The sequence below is a fragment of the Acanthochromis polyacanthus genome, chromosome 2 (genome assembly GCF_021347895.1).
Source record: "Acanthochromis polyacanthus isolate Apoly-LR-REF ecotype Palm Island chromosome 2, KAUST_Apoly_ChrSc, whole genome shotgun sequence".
NCBI lineage: Eukaryota > Metazoa > Chordata > Actinopteri > Pomacentridae > Acanthochromis > Acanthochromis polyacanthus.
This window is the reverse complement of record NC_067114.1, coordinates 47,459,488-47,480,696: the sequence shown is the minus strand read 5'-3', so window position 1 is coordinate 47,480,696 and position 21,209 is coordinate 47,459,488. Positions and strand designations below refer to the sequence as shown.

The following is a 21,209-nucleotide window of genomic DNA, read 5'->3' as shown; positions in this document are numbered from 1 at the left end:
TGTGTCCCTCTGTGGTCGGTGTGTGTCCCTCTGTGGTCGTTGTGTGTCCCTCTGTGGTCGTTGTGTGTCCCTCTGTGGTCGGTGTGTGTCCCTCTGTGGTCGTTGTGTGTCCCTCTGTGGTCGTTGTGTGTCCCTCTGTGGTCGTTGTGTGTCCCTCTGTGGTCGTTGTGTCTCTCTGTGGTCGGTGTGTGCGTCTCTGTGGTCGTTGTGTCTCTCTGTGGTCGGTGTGTGTCTCTCTGTGGTCGGTGTGTGTCTCTCTGTCGTCGGTGTGTGTCCCTCTGTGGTCGGTGTGTGTCCCTCTGTGGTCGGTGTGTGTCCCTCTGTGGTCGTTGTGTGTCTCTGTGGTCGTTGTGTGTCTCTCTGTGGTCGGTGTGTGTCCCTCTGTGGTCGTTGTGTGTCCCTCTGTGGTCGTTGTGTGTCTCTCTGTGGTCGGTGTGTGTCCCTCTGTGGTCGTTGTGTGTCTCTCTGTGGTCGTTGTGTGTCTCTCTGTCGTCGGTGTGTGTCCCTCTGTGGTCGTTGTGTGTCTCTCTGTGGTCGGTGTGTGTCCCTCTGTGGTCGTTGTGTGTCCCTCTGTGGTCGTTGTGTGTCTCTCTGTGGTCGGTGTGTGTCCCTCTGTGGTCGTTGTGTGTCCCTCTGTGGTCGGTGTGTGTCTCTCTGTCGTCGGTGTGTGTCCCTCTGTGGTCGGTGTGTGTCCCTCTGTGGTCGGTGTGTGTCCCTCTGTGGTCGGTGTGCGTCTCTGTCGTCGGTGTGTGTCCCTCTGTGGTCGGTGTGTGTCCCTCTGTGGTCGGTGTGTGTCTCTCTGTGGTCGTTGTGCGTCTCTGTCGTCGGTGTGTGTCCCTCTGTGGTCGGTGTGTGTCCCTCTGTGGTCGTTGTGTGTCCCTCTGTGGTCGTTGTGTGTCCCTCTGTGGTCGTTGTGTGTCCCTCTGTGGTCGTTGTGTGTCCCTCTGTGGTCGTTGTGTGCGTCTCTGTCGTCGGTGTGTGTCCCTCTGTGGTCGTTGTGTGTCCCTCTGTGGTCGTTGTGTGTCCCTCTGTGGTCGTTGTGTGTCCCTCTGTGGTCGTTGTGTGTCTCTCTCTACCTGTATGAGCAGCTGCTGACTGGGTGCGTTTGATTCGTTGGCGCTCAGTGACGGTCGCTGAGAGAAGGCGGAGCTTGGCAGAGACAGGAAGGAGGCGTCGTCTTCACCATCACTCATCAGGAAGTCCACTGAGCTCGCTATGGAGACACAGGAGGGACAAACACAGACAGCTGAAGATCACCACTTTAAGCAGACATTCCTGCTTTTATCTCATTATTTGTCCAGAAAACATTCAGCTTATTTGTACGAAAAAATTCCCCAAATTTATAGAAAATTTGCAAAATCTTCAGGAAGAAAATTCCAAAAAATTTCTTAAGTTTCCCTTAAAAGTTTTTTTTAAATCCCCAAAGTTGGCAAGAAATAAAAATTAAAAATAGATAAAAATTGCAAATATTTTCAAAAAATGAATAAAAATCTTCCCCAAAAAAATCCTAAAAAGATCTGAAGTGATTTCATATATATCAGTAAAACTTTTGGGATTTTGGTTGATTTTTGTCTGAATGTTCTTAAAGAAACGTTTTTAATATTTCTTTTTTTCCACCAAAAATTCCCAAAAATGTTGACAATGTGGAAGTTTTCACTGTGAAAATGTTTTCCCCCACATTTTCAAACTTGAATCTGACCCGCAGGACGCCACCAGGGTTAAAGCTCTAATCAGGTCTGTAACCGATCGCTGATTATCGAGGCCCATGACCTGAATTCTTTCCCTGAACCGACTTCAAGAGAACCTGAAACCAGATAACAGCTGATAGGAGCCGCTGACACATTAACCTGAGAGGGTGTGTGTGTTACTGGGTGTGTGTGTGTGTGTGTGTGTGTGTTTGTGTGTGTGTGGGTGTGTGTTCATTCCTCCAATCCAATCCGACCGGAGAACAATCGTCTCTCTGTTCTAAGAATCTGAGCATTAACCAGAATTAATAGTTTGTGCTGCAGGTCTGAATTCAGACATAGAAAATGTTTCCTGACTGATCGATTGATTCTACCTGCAGATTATCAGCTGATCGATTGATCAGGTCTACAGATTGATTCTACCTGCAGATTATCAGCTGATCGATTGATCAGGTCTACAGACTGATTCTACCTGCAGATTATCAGCTGATCGATTGATCAGGTCTACAGATTGATTCTCCCTGCAGATTATCAGCTGATCGATTGATCAGGTCTACAGATTGATTCTACCTGCAGATTATCAGCTGATCGATTGATCAGGTCTACAGACTGATTCTACCTGCAGATTATCAGCTGATCGATTGATCAGGTCTACAGATTGATTCTACCTGCAGATTATCAGCATTAATGATTCTAAACCAACAGAACCAGTCACTGGAAATACAACTTCATTAGCTCATGATTTACTCTGTGTTTGGGGGATTTTGTGTCTTTTGTGGTAATTTTGCATCTGTTTATGACAATTATATGTTTTAATAGTGATTTTGTGTCTTTTTGTCCTAATTTTGCCTGTTTTAGTTGAAATTCTGCATCTTTTTGTGATTTTGGATCCATCTGTGAAATATTGCATCATTCTGTCTTAATTTTCTCTCCGATTGTGGTGAATTTCAGTCTATTTACAGAATTTTGTTAGCCTAGCCATGCTACACCCATGTTTCTGAAGGCACAAGGGTCTAGGGAAGCTCGACAGGGAGGGAGGCGGGCTAAAAGGTTGTCTATCAAATCCCTCTGCAGCAATTGGGTAGGTATACAACCAATCAGCGCAACGAATAGGCTGACGTAGTTCCGAGAGCACCGGCGGATTGTGGCTAAGTCCCATTAGCTTCCCAACCAGCGGAGCCAACTGGTATATTAAGGATTTGCCATATCCCGTCGGCATAAGTCCAAATACGTCTTTCTTCTCAATGAAACACTTCAGTGCCGTCCTTTGTTTATCTTTCAAGTTGAATTTTAGCTTCAAATCTTTAAGGGCTGTGGCCAAAGTCGAGTCCAAAGATAACTGTTTATTGTGCGCCGGTTGTGTCTGTCAGAATCGTCGCGCCTCTGTCGTCACTTCATTACGCCCGCCTTCTGACTCTACACTTCATGGTGATTGGTCCGGCCAGTTTTAGGAGAATCCAGCCTCGAGCCTTATGGAGGGTAACTAGACCCACCCTGGCAGAGAATTAAATTCATTGCCGTGGGTTGTCAAGCGCGGCTAGGCTAGGATTTTGCATCTTTTTGTGGTGATTTTGTCTTTTTGTAGTAGTTTTAGTTGAAATTCTGCATCTTTTTATGATTTTGGATCCATCTGTGAAATATTGCATCATTCTGTCTTAATCTCGTCTCTTTTTGTGTTGATTTTACAACTATTTACTATTTAAGGGGATTTTGTCTCTTTTTGTGAGGATTTCACACGTTTCTGTGGTTACATGTTTTATGTTTTTATACTTTGTGGGGTAATTTTCCACCTTTTTGCAGATATATTTTCATTCCTTTGGTGGGGAATCACAACTGATGTTGGATCTCTTTGCCTTAATGTCTTTTCGGGATCACTTTGAATCCATTTCTCGTAAATCGGCTTGTTTTCTGTGATTTTTTGAGTCTTTCTCTCATGGTTTTGTGTCTTATTTGGTTTTGTGTTCATTTCATATCTTTTGTGACTTTCATCTTCTTATTTGTCTTTTTGTCCTCGTTTCGTCTCCGTGTTGTGTTTGGTTTTAAGGTGTTTTTGTGTCTTCGTGTTTTGTTTTTACATCTTTTTCTACCAGAACTATTGAGGAACCAAACTTGTAGATGATCCAGATGTTGGTTACTGAGCTGCTGAAACACAAACTGCTGTTGGGAATGTTTACACTCAACTTTTAGAACAGAATACAGAAACACCGACGACTTCTTTGACGTCCGTTAGTTCGGAGACGAATTCGTAAACGTTGAGGAACTAGAAGAAGATCTCATGGAAAAGATCGACGTGTTTATTCAGCAAACGTTTAATCTTCCTTCAAACAGCTGCAGGTGAAAGTTTTACATTTTAAACTGCTGGTTTTCATTTCTGACCCAAACGTCTCACATGTGGGAGTTCTGCGACCTCGTGATGTAAACAGGACTGAAGATGCAGATGGAGGTTTTTCTGAACACGTGAACGAAGCAGAAACCTGCTTTAAACCAAACACTGACGGATTAGAAAGCAGGATTAGACGCAGAAAGAAACTCTGTGTTTGCATTTAGTGGATCAGAGAAACGTCGACGTGAGCAGAAACAGACGAATCAAACCGTCGGAAACCAGAACCGACGTGTTTGAATTTACAGAAGAATCATTTCTGAGTCCAGACGGTTAATAGAAGAATCTCTCTCACCTTTAGTAGGAATTTATCCTCACTGATGGTTTTTAATCTATTTTTTATGAGTTTTTGGTGCGTTTTTGCATCATTTCCGTGTCCACTAGACTCTGAGGTTTTCTCTGAGTCACATTCATCCATTAATTTCTGATCAGATCAATAAATCAGCTGATCTCATGGACCATCTGGAACATCAACGTTTTTAAAGTTTATAGTCAGACTTTTCAGTGATTTTATTTCTCTTTCTGAGAACTAATGTTACAGATTTATTTATTTATTTACATAATTTAGTCGACTCATTAAATGGTTTAATAATCCATTTTTTATTGTTTCATGAATTTCGACTTCTATTTTGCCTTTAACCATCCGTCTTCAATATTATACACCAAAAATGCATCTTTTGAGGATTTAGATTAAATTTAAACCTGCAGAACATTTAAGTTTTAAGCAGACAGAAACCAAAAACTGCTGTTTTTGTTGGTAAATGTCAAACATTTTACTGACAGAACGATTAATGAGGAAATAATCTCCACAGAGTCGCTAAATCAGAACCAAAACTAAGCTCTGAAAAACATTTTGGTTGAATTTTGAGAGTTTAAAATGTTTTCAGAGCTGGATTTTTAATGTTTTCACCCTTAAAACAACATTTAAAGTCATTCTAAAGGTTCAACATCTGAAAAAGTTTAAATCTCATCAGTTTTTGTGATCATTTCTGATATCGCTATAAAAACATTCAGTAAAATCAGCCTCAGATGTAAATTCAACATGAAGCAGCTCTGAACATCTAAAACAACACCGAGACCTCTATGGACATCTAGACCTCCATGGACACCTAGACCTCTATGGACACCTAGACCTCTATGAACTCCAGGTTCTGGTTCCTACCAATGAGTCCACATCAACATTTAGTCTCAACATCTAAAAATTGGAACCTTGTCTGGTCAGACTTTAACACATCAGATTCTACTGATGTTAGAGCCTCAGGAGTTGGAGAAATGTGGACCAAAGACTGGATTTTAGTAGAAACATGGATCCATCCATATATATACACTGACAGGAACTTTATGGAGACACTAGACCAGCCTGGACTGGAGTTTTTTCCTATAAGAAAGTCCAGTAATTAAGCTGTGTCTCCTGTTGGATCCATTCATTCATCCTGATCTACTATAATCTGTCCTGTCTGCTCTCTCCACTGTTAAAGTCTGCTGGAGTTTCATTTCTGGGGATACTGAACCATTAAAAAGCTTCACAGGCTGCTTTAGGGTGAAAATACTGAAACTTTCAGGCGTGAAAACATGAATTTCTCCAAGTTCAGCTAAAACATTCAACAGAACTTGTTTTTTTACTCGTAGTGAACACGTTTAACAGACTGAACAGCAGAATGTTGCTGAGTTATAAAACAGTTAAACTCCACCAGAGTTCCTCTAATCTCTGAGCTACAAACAGACCTTCACACGTCGGACCTGGACGGTTTTGTGGACGCAGCGATGAAAGACAAACAGCAGGACAGAATCCAGTCTGGATCTCCTGAACGGAGCGGTGAACTCACCTGTCTGCTGCCAGCTCCTCTCAGGTGTGACTCACCTGTCCACACTCTCACACACACACACACACACACACAGGAATGCAGCCACACTGGTGCCTGAGGCCGCCTCCCCCCGGGACTTACCGTCCAATGAGACGTCTTTCTTCCAGAGCTCCTGCAGGCAGGGGGCGTGGCCGAGGTCCCAGGTCTTTCTGGTGCCAAACATGACCGCCGGGCTGAGCAGAGCGCTGGACCGCTGGACCGGCTGGAGGGACAGGAGGACAGGACGAGTTAGACCAGGAGGACAGGACAGGACGGGGTTAGACCAGGAGGACAGCCCCCCCTACTAGACAGACGTCCACCAACATGGAGAAGACATCCATCCATCTACATTGACAGAGTCTGGATCCTTTCTGGGTTTAGTTTCGTTGGTTTGTGTGTCTTTGGGACAGTTTGTCCTTTTCATTGACGTCTTTCTTGTTTTTTATTCTCTGTCTTGTTTTTTGTCTCGCTGACATTGTGTCGTGTCTCCTTGGGACAGTTTTATAAACTTTTTGATGTCTTCTTTCTAGTTCATGTGCCTTTTGGTCAGTTTTGAGTCCTTCATGTTGTGTTGGGTTTTGTTTTTGTTGTGCTATGTGTCGGTTGTGTCATTTTATGTCTCTTTAGAACAGTTCTATGTCCATTTCACTGACTTCCTGTTTGTTATTTGAGGTCTGGTTTGTGTCCACTTTGTGTTTAGTTTGCATTCTGTTTTGTATCTTTGAGAAAGTTTTGTGTTCGTTGTTAAGGTTTGGGTTTTATTTTGTGACTTGTTTTATGTAATTTTGTTTCTCTTTGGGACAGTTTTGAGTCCTCGATGTTGTGTTATTCTGTGTGTCATTTTGTGTCTCTTTAGAACAGCTTTGACTCTTTCTTTGTCTTCTTTGTGGTTCGTGTGTCATTTTGGTTGATTTGTGTTTCATTCTGTTCATGTTGTGTCTCTTTGGGACAGTTTTGTCTCCTTTTGGTTGATTGTGTTTCATTTTGTGTCTCGTTTGTATTATTTTGGGGCTTTTTGAGAAAGTTTTGTGTCTGTTGTTTTGGTTTATGTCTCAGTTTGCGTCTTGTTTGTGTTGCGTCTGTATTCAGTAATTTTCTGTTTCGCTTCTGGTGTTTTGTGTCTGTGAGACAGTTTTTACTCATTTTAGTTGTTTTATGTCTGTTTTTCTCTTGTGTGTCACTTCGTTTGACAGTTGTGAGTCTAGTTTTATCTCCTCATCCTGTAGATGTTTTTCTGTCTCCATGTTTCCTCTCCACTCTCATCATCTGTAGATGTTCCTCCATGCTGGATGGATCTCCAACAACCTGCTCCTCTGTTCTCCGTTTCTGCTGTGTTTATTTGTTTATTGAGGCTTTTTTGTTTGGTTTAGTTTGTTTTTATCTAATGTAAACACACACCACACATGAGACATTCAAGGACCGTCAGAAAGTTGACAATCGACCGTGCTTTGAGTTTTTACAGCTTCTGAATGATAAATGTGTCATTGTGGTGATTTAACGGAGGTTTTGTGTCTGCTTGTTGTGGTTGTACGTCCTCGTGGTTAGCGGTCTGTGGCTAATAGTAGAGCTAATGTAGCATATGGTAGCTGCTAATGCTGCTAACGTCCAGGAGCAGCAGCTTTCTGATCTACATGCTGCTGACTGTGTCCACACTAAAGAAATAAACCGGTTTCTGTCATTTAATTCTGACTGATTTCTATCTTGTCTGAGGTCGCTTCAGGGATTTTAAATCTGCAGCTCTGAGTTTTCCATCCAGACCTCTACAGCTCAGATTCACCTGCAGACTGCACCTGTAGATGGTAGAAAATCTGTGGCTAGTAGTAGAGCTAAAGTAGCACGTGGTAGCTGCTAATGCTGCTAACGTCCAGGAACAGCCCCTTGTTGTGGTTTTACGTCTTCGTGGTTAGCTATCTGTGGCTAATTGAAGAGCTAAAGCAGCATGTGGTAGCTGCTAATGCTGCTAACATCCAGAAACGCCTCCTTCTAATCTACATCCAAACTAAACTGATGAACCAGGTGTTTCTGTAACAAACAGATCGAAGGCTGCAGGATTTAAATCCCTAAACCGACCATTTCCCTACTGACCAGCTCCACCTGTCCACCTGTCCTACGCCGTCTCTTACCCGTCCTCGCTGGTACTTCCTGTCTGACTGATGGCCTCCATGCCCTCGGTCCGACCAGCTCTTATTGATCAGGGTTCCCACCCAGCCCAGCATGGTGCCGGTCCGTCCACAGACCACCAGGACCAGATCCCACAGCAGCTGATCCACCTGCAGCAGGACAACCAGCTGATCCCAGAGCAGCAGATCAGGACGGACTGTAATCTGATAATCCTGGGAGCAGATGGCCTCGTTAACCCTCCACTGACCAGACTGACCACCTCCTCAGACAGACACACACTGTTACACAACCACCGCCGTACCGAGGCCCAGAGGGGACAAAAAGCTAACATTAACTGATTTATTAAATGGTAAATGGTTGTATTTATATAGCACTTTTATCCAAAGCGCTTTACATGATGATATGTCACATTTACCCATTCACACACTGATGGTGGAAGCTGCCATGCAAGGTGCTAACCACGACCCACCAGGAGCAGTTAGGGGTTAGGGGTCTTGCTCAGGGACACCTCAACATGAGCTCGACTGGCCGAGGATCAAACCGGCAACCTTCCAGTTACAAGACGGCCACTCTACCCACTGAGCCATGCCACCCCCCATCTACCATTTACCCTCCCATCAGCACATTTTATTAGATGCTTTCTGGTGGTTTTGTGTCTTTGTCAGATTTTGACCCTGTGTTTGTTTTCATCTAATTTCTGTTTTGTGTCTCTTCAAGGTTGCTATGCATCTTTATAAAACACACTTTGTGGTATCGTGTCTCTTTGCGGTTGTTTTTGTGTCTGGATGTGGTTGTTTTCGGTGCCTTTCTGGTCGTTTAGCCTGTCTTTGTGCTCAGTTTTGAGGCTTTTTGGTGGTTCTGTGCCTTTCTTTAGTTAGAATTTGACTCTTTGCGGTTGTTTTGCTTCTCTTCAAGGTTGTTATGCATGTTTTTGCAGTGATTTTTTGTCTCTGTGTAGTGGAACTGTGTCTTAACAGTTGTTTTGTGTCTTTTTGCAGTGGTTTTGTGTCGGTATGTGGCTGTTTCCATATCTTTCTGGTCGTTTAGCATGCGTTTGTGCTCAGCTTTGAGGCTTTTTTGTTGTTTTGTGTCTTTGTGTTGGTTTTTGTTGTCCTGTGACCAGATTTCATCTCTTTGTGGTGGGTTTTATGTTTTTGTGGACAATTTGTGTGTCTTTTCGGGTTGTTTTGTGTTTTTCTGTAGTCAGAGTTTGACTCGTTGAGGGTGTTTCGTGTCTAAGTGGTGATCTCCTTGCAGAAGTTTTGTCTCTGTGGACAGTTAGTGTGTCTTTGTGTTGTATTTTTGTGTTTTTTTGGACAGTTTGTGTGTCTTTGTGTTGTATTTTTGTGTTTTTTTGGACAGTTTGTGTGCCTTTGTGTTGTGTTTTTATGTTTTTATGTATTTTTGGGCAGTATTTGTGTCTGTGTGTTGTGTTTTTATGTTTTTGTAGACAGTTTGTGTGTCTTTGTGGACAGTGTGTTGCGTTTTTCATGCAGATGCTGCTCAGTAATCCACCCTGCGGTCGATGTAATGGATGGATTCTGCTGCACACAGCTGTTATATAAACGTCTTTACAGGAACCAGACTTCTGACTCTACCTGATTCTACCGTTAGTGAAATAAAACGAGCCCAAACTGACAGTAGAACAGCAGATCTACGTTCACAAATTGTTTCTACATGTCAACTGGACATAGGACAGAATAATCACACACACACACACACACACACACACACACACACACACACACACACACACACACACACACACACACACACACACACACACACACACACACACACACACACACACACACACACACACACACACACACTCTCTCTAACACAGATTAGAGCTGTAACTCCACATCACGCTGCAGCTCCTCACTATGAAGTATTATTATTGTTATTAATGCTGACAGCTGCTGACACACTCAGTTCTCATCAGCACACACCACCCTAACCTTAATCTAACCTTAATCTAACGTTACCTGAGCAAACGCACACAGCCAGCTCCATCGATCAAACACAACAACACGATCATTAACGAGCAGGATCACCTGAATATAACAATAATAATCAATAACTTTGGTGTATTAAACTCTTTTCAAATTGATTCTGCCTCATCAGAGACTAGAAGCTACGTCGACCCTGTGATGCACTGTGGGTAAATTGTAGCGTTTATTGATAAACAGGCATTCTGTAATCATGGTTATTATACATTTATTAATTTAAGTATTTAATGTAACTTTACTGCTAAATTTACATGTTTAGGCTAAAGCAGCTGCTAACTTTATGTGTTTAGGCTAAAGCAGCTGCTAACTTTATGTGTTTAGGCTAAAGCAGCTGCTAACTTAATGTGTTTAGTGACATTGCTGCTAAATTTAAGTGTTTAAGTTAAAGTACCTGCTGTCTTTGCATATTTGGTCTAATGTAGCAGCTAATGTGACTCGTTTAGGATCATGAAATGTCTAATGCTGTCATGTTTAGGCTAACATAGCTGCTAACTTTACGTGTTTAGTAACGTAGCTGCTAACTTTACGTGTTTAGCCTGAAGTAGCTGCTGTCTTTACATATTTGGTCTAACTCTAAGGGTGCTTTCACACCTGTTAGTCCGTTAGAGTGGTTCGTTTGGACTCAAAAGTTGTTACAATGTTGCTAATTTCAACTGGTTCGGTTCGTATTCACACCAGTGTTTTCACAGTTGAACCAACTACGATGAATGTTATATCTCCCCCCAGTCGTTTGGCGGCGCTGTTCACAAAAATGATGACGTAGGTGAACGCTGATTGGCGCAGCATGTGAAGAGGGAAAAATCCCGGAAGAAAACAACAGGCTGTGTTTATTCCATGGATCGAGGTTTATTCGTAAACAATGGACTATGCTCTCCTGTTCCTTCTTGTTGCCATATATTCGTATCATTGCTTTATGCAGCAAGCACAAATACTGCTGTTGTTCCAGCATGAAGCTCGCATTCGGTACGAGAACATTACACAGTCGTTTTTGGCACGGAGAAGATGCATTGCAAGACGTTATCATTATCCCAAAATTCCCTGTGCAGGTTGCTATGGAAGCTCCCGTAGACCAAAACGTCTGCTGCGCCATCAAGCCGGTCTGAATGGTGACAGGTTTGTGTTCTCACCAGGAGCAAACCGAACTGGAGTTCACATAGAAGCGGACCGAGACCACCTCCCGAAGGTGGTCTCGGTCCGGTTCTTTAGTCCGAACCAAAAAAATCTGGTCTGCTTTCACACCAGCCCAAACGAACCGTACTTGCTGCTGTTGCGGACTCCAGTCCGCTTTAAGCGGACCAAAATGTGTATGTGTGAAAGCACCCTAAATGGCATGTTTTAGTACAAATAAACATCTGTGGAGGAATAAAAGGAAGTGCGGTAGAAAGCTCTGGATTTTGCGAGCATGTACGCTTATCATATCTATAGAAGAGGACCATGTGATGTGGTAGAAAGCTCTGTAGGAAAGCCAGTAAGTACGACATGTTTAACACCAAAGTTTAGACCAAAGTTTTGATTGGTACCAATTTGACAACATTTTAAAATATGTTTTAGCTAATTTCTTGTCTGTCATTTATTCATCAGCTCATCTATCAGGTATTTTTTATTGTCTCTGCTTTCCTCAACATTAGTTTCAGGTTCAGATTCTTTTCACTGTCATCTCATAAAAAATATATAAAGTAATAAATAATGAATACAACGCTTCCTACCATCCCCTTCATGTGCATTTTTGTCCAAAACCAAATTAACTCTCCAGTGAATTTTATGTTTTCACTACTTTAACGCAATTATATTGTTATTTTTTCTAATAATATTTTTAACATCTCTTATATTTTCTCCACATGAGATTATTCCAGCGACACAAACAGACGAAGCTCTTTTCCAGGAATATTCAGATGCAGCTTCACAGAAACACAAACGAGCGTCTGATCAGAGACTAAGATCCTGGAAACTGGGTCAGATCCTCCCTCTGAGTAAAAACCATGTGCTCAGCGTCTGAGAGCTTCATCACCACCACCACCACCATCATCACTACAGTTCCAGTGTTTTCACTACAAACCAAACATAGCAGGAAGCTAACACTGAGCAGCTACATGGAACCAGGACCATGTAGATTTCACCTGGACCTGAAGGTTCTGGTTCTGAATCCAGTTTATACCAACATGTTCACCTCCTAAAATCTTCCTGGCACTGAAGGAAAGCTGCATCCTTTGTTCACAAAGGCTAACATTAGCCAGTAGAGGCTAATATAACAACCATTATCTTCAGTCTGATATAGCAGCTAACGTTACCTGTTTCATGTTTAGGCTAATATAGCTGCTAAGTTTACGTATTTAATCTAACTTTGCTGCTAAATTTATATGTTTAGCCTAAAGTAGCTGCTGTCGTTATATGTCTAGGCTAACGTAGCTGCTAACTTTATATGTTTAGCCTAAAGCAGCTCCTGTCATTACTGGTTTTGTCGAATGTAGCAGCTGACACGAGATGTTGAGGCTAACATAGCGGCTAATTTTATGCATTTAGTATTGTAGCTGGTAACTTGAACGTAGCAGCTAAAATTTATTTAGGCTGTCGCAGCGGCTACATTTACATTTTTAGTCTAATACAACTGCTAACTTTCGGTATTTAGCCTAATGTAGCAGCTAACATTACTTGCATAGGCTCACACAATGTTTAAGCTGACATAGCTACTAAATGTATGTTTCAACTAAATTAGCTGTTGCTGTTTAGGCTCACGTATCACTTTAGGAATATTTGTTCTAACATAGCGGCTAATGTGACTTAGGTAATGGTTAATGTTGTAATATTTAGGCTACCATAGCAGCTAACTTTACTTGTTTAGGTTAATGTAGCTGCTAACTTTACATGTTTAGGCAAACATAGCTGCTAATTTTACTTGTTTAGGATAATGTAGCTACTAACTTTACATGTTTAGGCTAACATAGCTGCTAAATTTACATGTTGAGGCCAACATAGCTGCTAACTTTATTTGCTTAGGTTAATGTAGCTGCTAACTTTACATGTTTAGGCTAACATAGCTGTTAACCTCACATGTTTAATCTAATGTAGCAGCTAAATTTACATGTTTAGGCTAACATAGCTGCTAACTTTACTTGTTTAGGATAATGTAGCTACTAACCTTACTTGTTTAGGCTAACATAGCTGCTGCATTTACATGTTGAGGCTAACATAGCAGCTAACTTTACATGTTTAGGCTAACACAGTTGCTAACTTTACATGTCTAGGCTAGCATAGCTGCTAACTTTACATGTCTAGGCTAGCATAGCTGCTAACTTTACATGTCTAGGCTAGCATAGCTGCTAACTTTAGTCTAAAGCAGGACCAGTGACCCACAGAAGCTTCACCTTCTGACCCACTGATATCAAACTGGAGTCCCTACAGCAGACCCGAGTCATTCTGGGCTAAAAATACCTGCCGCTGGCTCCGCCCACACCTGAGGCCTGAACGGCAGACAGTAATTAACCGCAGGTCGTTGCTAAAGCCCCACAGATGCTGCAGATGAAATACGGCAGATGAAACACCGGATGGAAAGCAGCAGCAGCAGGATTAAGCGGAGGACAGTAACCATCCACAGCGGGAGGAGGCTCCAGACAGGCGGTATCCAGGTCAGATGTAACCCGACACCTCCATCCTTTGTGCGGCCTCCTCCTCCGTCTCTTACCGTCCTTCCTGCAGCCTCGTCCTCATCATGGCAGCATCTCCTCCCGCTGCAGCTCCACGGCGACACGCAGCAGAGGATCAGTGTCACCGCCGACCGCTTCAACACACACACAGACCCACATACACACACACTTCCTGCCTCTGTTCCCTAGCAACAGCTCAGCAGCATCACACCTCCTCCCTCCTCCATCCACCAATGATAAATATTTCAGCCTCAACTGGAGCGAGAGGAAGCTGCTCCTCCCCCACACAACCTAATACACACTAATAAAAACACACACCAATACACACATAAATACACACTTATGTGTGTGTGTATATATATATATATATATATATATATATATATATACCGTACACACACACACACACACACACACACACACACACACACACACACACACATGGAACACACCCAGTGTGTGTCTGTGTGTTTTCCTCATGTTGCGAGGATGTTCAGCTTCAGTCGTGTTACAGAGATTTATAATGAATTATTAGATTTACCTGTCTGAGATTTTGTAAAGGTTAGACTGAGGTTATTTTAACATTAGGCTAAGGTTATGTTCATTTTATTTCAAGTTTGGATTCAGGTTATTATAGGGTTAAGTTTAGGTTCTTTTAAGGTTAGGATGTTTTAAGGTTAAGTTCAGGTTACTTAGGGTTAAATTTAGGTTATTTTAGGGTTAATTTTAGGTTATTTTAGGGTTGGTTCAGTCATCTTAACGTCCTCCAAAGTGATGCCAACAGTTCTATGACTTTATCTGTTCTTCCAGGTTGAACTTTGTGGGGTGCAATATTTTATTTATTTTATTTTTTACTTGTTAAGAAAGTACAACAACGTCTTAAAAAATTGAATTTGATCGTTTAATTTCATATTTCTCATTAGGTTAATTATGTAGAGAAGCTTTTACAATGAAAGATGTTCACATTTAAAAGCAGCTGTTTGGACAAAATCCTCTAATAATAATAATAATGACCAAATTATGATTTTTAGTGCACAATATCCGTTAAATTAATATTTTATTTTTAAATCTCTCTGCCAACACTCCAGCTGCTGTTACTGAGTTTTTCTGACGGAGATGAACAAATCAGAGTAAATCAGAAACAGGGACAGAAGCAGCTCAGCAGCAGATTAACACATGATGATGAGGAGGAATATGACATTACATAACTGATATGAGCGACAGATTCAGCCCATAACAGCGTCTCCATGTTCAGAGGGTTTCAGATTTCATGTGATCGAAGCTTCACATGACAAAAACATCATGTGAGGAGCAGAAACATCAGATTTAACATCAGGAGGCATAAAATCTGAAGGAAACTTGATTAAAGCTGCAGCACAGGAGATGTTTAGGCAGAAAAACATGAGAAGAAGCATAAACACAAGCTTTTAACCAGCTCTGATAACTTGGCTTCATTACTCAGTAAAAAGACATTTAATTGAACTAATGATCAGAAATAACAGAAAGGTGCAGAGATGTCTGTCTAATGAAGTCACACAGACTGACGAGTTCTGAGCAGGAATGATCCTAAACTTCAACAAAACACTCAAACATCATGTAGTCTGGATGCTGGGTCCATGATTAAAGCAGAAACCAGCCCAGTAGATGAACCACTGGAAGTCATGAAGTTCTCCTCATGTTCTAGACTTAACCACACTTCAGGTGATTCATTAAAGTTGTAAAAATGTAAAACTAGTCGAATCAAATTAACCAAACTTAAGACAACAGGTCCAATAAGCTCATGATATGAAGTTGAATCAACTCAGACTGAGTGACTTTGTTTTAACATTTAAGTTTAAAGAGATTCTTTAACTTTGGGCTCTGAAGTTTCAGCAGCTGAAACACGTTCAGTCCACCAACACTTCCTCTGGTTCATTCCAGAACAAAAGTTTGTCAGAATGCAGATATTAAACGCATTTCTTTAACCAGTAATTTGTCACCTGACATGATCCACTCTTCTGTCAAACGCTGGACCACACTGATGCCGTCTTCACACGTCTAAACCTCAGGTTGGAGGTCATTAACAACCTGAGAAGTCTTTGTCATGGTGCCCATTGCTGCTAAACTCATCCAGGTCCTGGTGATCGTAGGACCTTCAGTAGAAACCAGCCGGACTAATCTGGAAGACTTTATTACAAATGTCTTCCAGATAAGTCCTGCTGGTTTCTACTGAAGCTCCTACAACTTAAAGGTGGAACATTTCTGATCATGAACCTCCTCATTAGTTTTGTCATGGTGCCTGTTACTGCCAAACTCCCACTGCTTTAACTGTAGTCTGAGTGACGCCTCCTCTGGTCTCTACAGGATTACATAAGAAGAGGCTCCACCTGGTGGAACAACCAGGAACTACAGCTGATCTACATTTACTGACAACCTTCTACTTTACTGGTTAATAAATTTAAATCATCAACAGCGATCAACTGATTAAACAATATTCATGAACATCCCTACAGTGAGAGTCCAACAACAAAACACACAAACCCACAATCAGCCTCTAAAGCAGTGGTCGGCAACTGGCGGCCCGCGGGCCAAAACTGGCCAGTCAGGAATAATATCTGGCCCGCCAGATGATTTTGAAAATTTGATTTGGCACGGAGCCAAGCCAGTCCGTCACCGCAACACGAAACTCACGTGGTCGGCTGCTGCCGGGCATTTCCGCGTTTGCGCTACTGGTCGGACACGGTTGAGCAACAGTGTGTGCAAAACACGTGTGTCTCGGGAGTCACTTTTAATACATCTGTGATCAGAATTGAGACATGTGTCCCAAGCAGCGGCGATCAGCGCCCCCCCGCCCCGCTCGCGGAATCGGAGCGCACCCCCCCCACAGGTTGGCCCGCTGTTCGATTGTTTACAAACATTTTGGCCCGAAGCCACATCTACTTGCCGACCCCTGCTCTAAAGCATCGAACCACGTCTCAGTTCAGCTCAACAGAAAATCAGCAACCAGAAAACCAACCAGCAGCTCAACAGGAAGTACAACAGCCGGCTACAAAATGAACCCATCCTGGACCTGAAATGTCTGGATCTATGAATTAGTCCAAGTCCAGGTTTACCTGCTGAAGTCCAGCATCTCTACTGTTGCTATGGTTACCTGCATCCTGAGCTGTTTCACAACCGTTCAGGTGACTGAGCCGAGTTTCAGCCAATCAGAGATCCGGCCTTTCTCTTGTGTAATTTAACGAAAGTGGCTGTAAAGTTTAGAGTGGTTTTACTGTCGGAGCTGTAAAAGTTTGTTGTCTCGCTGAAGAAGCTTTGAAGTTATTTTGTTACCTGAACATCCTAAACATCAAACTTTATGAACCCAGAAATACAACTAAAGTCTGTTTGTTCTCCAGAAGCATGAAACACAAAGACTACGGCTGATGTTTCTAGATCTGGTTTCATTTATCTGGTGTTAAAGCAACATCAGATTTTCCGTCCTGCCTCAGATTCTCCTACCTGGACCCTCTTCCTGGTGTCTGGAAGGTTCCGTACGACTCCTCGCCTCCGTTTGGATTCAGCTCGTCGCTCTAGAACCTTCACCGAACCTCGACTCCGACGCCTGGACGCCTCGGCGCCGCTTCCATCCTCCACTCCGGCCTCCTGAACGTCTCCGGACTCCTTGTTGTGGTTCTTGAAGAGGCTGTGGAGCGTCAGAACTGCCAGCGTACACAGAACGTACATGATCCCTTCCAGAAGGTCCAGAAGGTCCAGATCACCTTATCAGTGGATGCTCGGCTTCATGGTGTCTGAAGGTCCACGTACAGGATGGAGTCCATCGTCATCCTCAAACTGCAGAACTGGAGGAACCAGTTGCTGAGGCTCCGTCTGTCTGACCGCCTGTCTTCTGGCTCACCTGGCTCACCTGTGTCCTGGCCCCGCCCCCTCCACAGAACTGATAAGAAGCTGTGAACCTTGTCCTGTCGTCGTCACGTCCACAGATAGGAAACCAGAGCTGCAGCCAACGGCTTCAGTTTCTCACTGAAACTCAAGACTCCTTCAGTTGAACCCTCTGAACTCACCTGGACAGGTGGCAGGTCCACGGCTCATCAAAATAAAAGCACTAAATGTCTCTAAATCCAACACTCCACGGACTGATGTTTGACTGAAGACTTTTCTCTGATAGAAAAACTCCTCATAAGCACAAGATATCTCAGGAATATATTCCAAACAACTAAACAACTAAGAAACGATGATTATTCAACCAAAAAAACAAACAAATGCAAAGTCGGTTTAATTTTCTGTGGTTCTAAAGTCTCCCTACATTCCAATCAAACCAAATTTAACTGACAAAGAATCAAAAACTGGATCCTCAGTGCAGAAGAAGGTTTACAGGAGTTTTCAGCTGAAGATGTCGATGGTTTTCTGCTGATAAACCTCCAATAACTTCACTAACAGCTCCAAAATGAAAACCGTCGGACTGGATGATGGAGATTTCAGTCCGTCTGCAGGAATCTGAGGCAGAATCCAGATCCTCTGAGAGTCCGTTAACTTTTCTCCGGCTGCTCGTCGGCTCAGTTTGACTCCGGTTTGAGTCGACCGGATTAGAGAGGGTCGGATCTTCACCTCCATCAGAGAGAGAGAGAGAGAGAGAGAGAGAGTCATCCAGTGTGAGTGAAGCTCGCTCGCCCTCCCCTCCCTCTGGACCATCTGTTGCTGCTGCAGATAAAAACTGACGTAACGCCATGATTTATGTAAAAACCTGCAGATCGGCCTCTAAACCCTCCTACAACCGAGTCACGATGATCAGCAGCTTCACATTTTTATATTTTAATCCTGAAATATTTATTTTATTCATTAAACTTTTATTAATTTCACCTGAACAACAGCTGGTTTGTATGTTTCTGGAGTTCAGAAATGATTTTTAGTAGAAGATAAACACAGTAAAACGCTGAACATTTAGCACTGAAGAAGCTCATCTTTAGAGGAAAGAAAGGCTTTTATTTTGGTAAAACTGATGATGTGACAGGCATGTCCAAGTAGAAAAGGTTTTTAAAGTGATTTAAGCATTTTATTAATAACAGTGACGGGAAATTGTTATTATTCTGGTAAAAGGAGTGACAAGTTGGTTCTATTTTTGTAAAAGTGTTGAGAAAACGCTCTGGTGAAACTGATGAGAAAAGTTTTTTTAATTTTGATTGAAATGATTTGAAAAAGGCTTTAATTCTGGTAACAGTGAAAGGAAAAGGCACTAATTTTGGTAAAAAATTATGAGAAAATGTATTTATTTTGGTTAAGTAAAGCGAAGGGGCTGTTTTATTTTGGTAAGGTTGATGAGAAAAGGCTTTTATTTTTGAAAAACTGCAAAGAAAAGGCTTTCATTTTAAGTAAAATGATTTCAAAAAGGATATTATTTTGGTAACCCTGATAGGAAAAGGTGTCTATTTTGGTAAAAGTGATTTTATTTTGCCAAAACCATTTGGAAATTGGTTTTATTTCACTAAAGTCCCTTGTAAGGAAGGAAAAATCATGTTTTCCTTTGGTAAACGTGATGAAAAAAGGCTTTCATTTTGACTGAACTAACTTCAAAAAGGCTTTATTTTGGTAACAGTATGAGGAAAAGGCTTCTATTTTGGTGAAATGATGAAAGAAACGTTTTTATTCTGGTTAATGTGAAAGGGCGGGTTTATTCTGGTAAAGGTGATGAGAAAAGGCTTTCATTTTGATTGAAGCAGTTTCAAAAAGGGTTTTATTTTGCCAAAAGCAGTTGGAAATGGCTTTTATTTTGCTAAAGTAATGGAAAATGATTTGTTTTTTTGTTTTTTTTTAAAGGTGATGTGAAAAGGCTTTTATTCTGGTGAAAATGAAAAGAAAATGAGTTTACTTTCATTGAATTGAGGATAATGAGAAAATGCTTTTATTTTGGTAAAACTGCAAAGATAAGGCTTTCATTTTAAATAGAGATTTCAAAAAGGATTTTATTTTGGTAACCTTGATAGGAAAAGGCTTCTATTTCGGTAAAAGTGATTTTATTTTGCCAAAAGCAGTTGGAAATTTATTTTGCTAAAGTGATGGAAAATGATTTGTTTTTGGTAAAGGTGATGTGAAAAGGCTTTTATTCTGGTGAAAATGAAAATAAATGAGTATACTTTCATTGAAGTGATTAGAAAAGGCTTCTACTTTGGTGAGGATAATGAGAAAAATGCTTTTATTTTGGTAAGTGATGAGAAAATGTATTTATTTTGGTTAACTAATATGAAAAGGATTTTTATTTTGGTAAAGGTGAAAAGACAAGGCATTTATTTTGGTGAAACTGAAAAGAAAAGGAATTTATTTTGATTGAGGCAATTACAAAAGGCTTCTATTTTGGTAAAATTAATAACAAAAGGCTTCTATTTTGGTGAGGATGATGAGAAACTGCTTTTATTTTGCTGACAGCGCTGATGGTCAGGGCGACCCGGTTGCTCAGTGGTCCGGAAACCTCGACCACCCGTCCCGTAAACGTGTCAATGCCGAGCATGCTGGGAACTGACAGAGCGAATCACGGCCATCGGTGCTGATGGCCGCCTCTGATTGGCTGCTGACCCGGACCGTAAACAGAGCTGGGCCTGTTTCTGGAAAACGTCCCACGGAGACAAAAAGTTTCTGGTTGGCCGACCGCTTTGATCGTCCTAACAAGGAGGCGGGGCCTAGGCAGGTCACATGATGCCAACGGGTCAGATGTGTTGAACGTTTCAGGATGAATAAAAAACGGTCTGTTCCAGTCGACCTGCCGGATCCATCAAACTGGAACTGACCAGAGGAACCATGAAATGTTCCAGAGATTAGACAGATCCAACCGTTACTTTTCTGGAAACCTTCCATGTCGGCGTGAACCAGAACACACCCAGCTGATTGATAAAGTTTATCTTATCGTAGACACATTCTGCAGAACTAAACCAGGTCGACCAACACCACAGTCCAAAATTCAAACATCTCACTGTGACCCAGACACTGACCAGGGCCTGAAAACCAAAAACAAACCAACCAGCTCAACACAGCACCAACACTCAGACTGAGTAAACATGTTCTGGCTGTAAAATCCAACAATTGTAAATGTTTAAAAGTGAAACTGTAGTAGTAGTAGCAGTAATTGTAATGTGGCTAATGTTAACCTGGATGCTCAGATCTCTGTATAAACTGAACCACTGAGGGACATTCACAGATGTTGAACTTTAATTCAAAGCAGGCTCTGGAGGGTTAAAGTTGTTTAACATGTAATGATCTACCATCAGGTTAGCTAAAGGTTTAAGAGGTGCCATATAAAATGAATTGTGCTGATAAAATGCTATACAGATGTAACTAGGACAAGCCAAGAGATGTGGACTCAGATTTATTGAAACAACAAAAACACGGCAGCATTTTTTAGATCTAAGAACCAACACTGAGCTCAGAGCCACAAACTGAATCATTTAAAGACCGATACGTCTTAGTAAGCAGATTGAGACGACTGCGACAATAAAACAGGCTAAAGAGCAGATAGCAACAACACCACTGTGGAGACAGAATTACACTTTCTAACTGAGAGA

The 21,209-nt window shown here is 41.9% G+C and overlaps 1 protein-coding gene across 5 annotated transcripts in view; it reads right to left on the bottom strand.

Annotated features, from left to right (window-relative positions):
* The window catches only part of kifc3 (kinesin family member C3), a 47,077-nt gene extending 28,843 nt beyond the window's left edge, over positions 1–18,234 (bottom strand). The window contains exons 1-3 of one of the 5 annotated variants that reach the window (XM_051938782.1): positions 17,161–18,234; positions 6,012–6,132; positions 1,077–1,213 (exon numbers count right to left, since the gene is read on the bottom strand). In XM_051938782.1, the coding sequence (XP_051794742.1) occupies positions 1,077–1,213; positions 6,012–6,132; positions 17,161–17,385 (483 nt within the window). In that variant the 5' untranslated portion in view covers positions 17,386–18,234. Of the gene's footprint in view, positions 1–1,076; positions 1,214–6,011; positions 6,133–8,032; positions 8,292–13,721; positions 13,927–17,160 lie in introns of those variants that run through there. The other 4 variants (XM_051938783.1, XM_051938786.1, XM_051938789.1 and 1 more) reach the window with 4 other exon arrangements.
* Between the last annotated feature and the right edge of the window lie 2,975 nt (positions 18,235–21,209).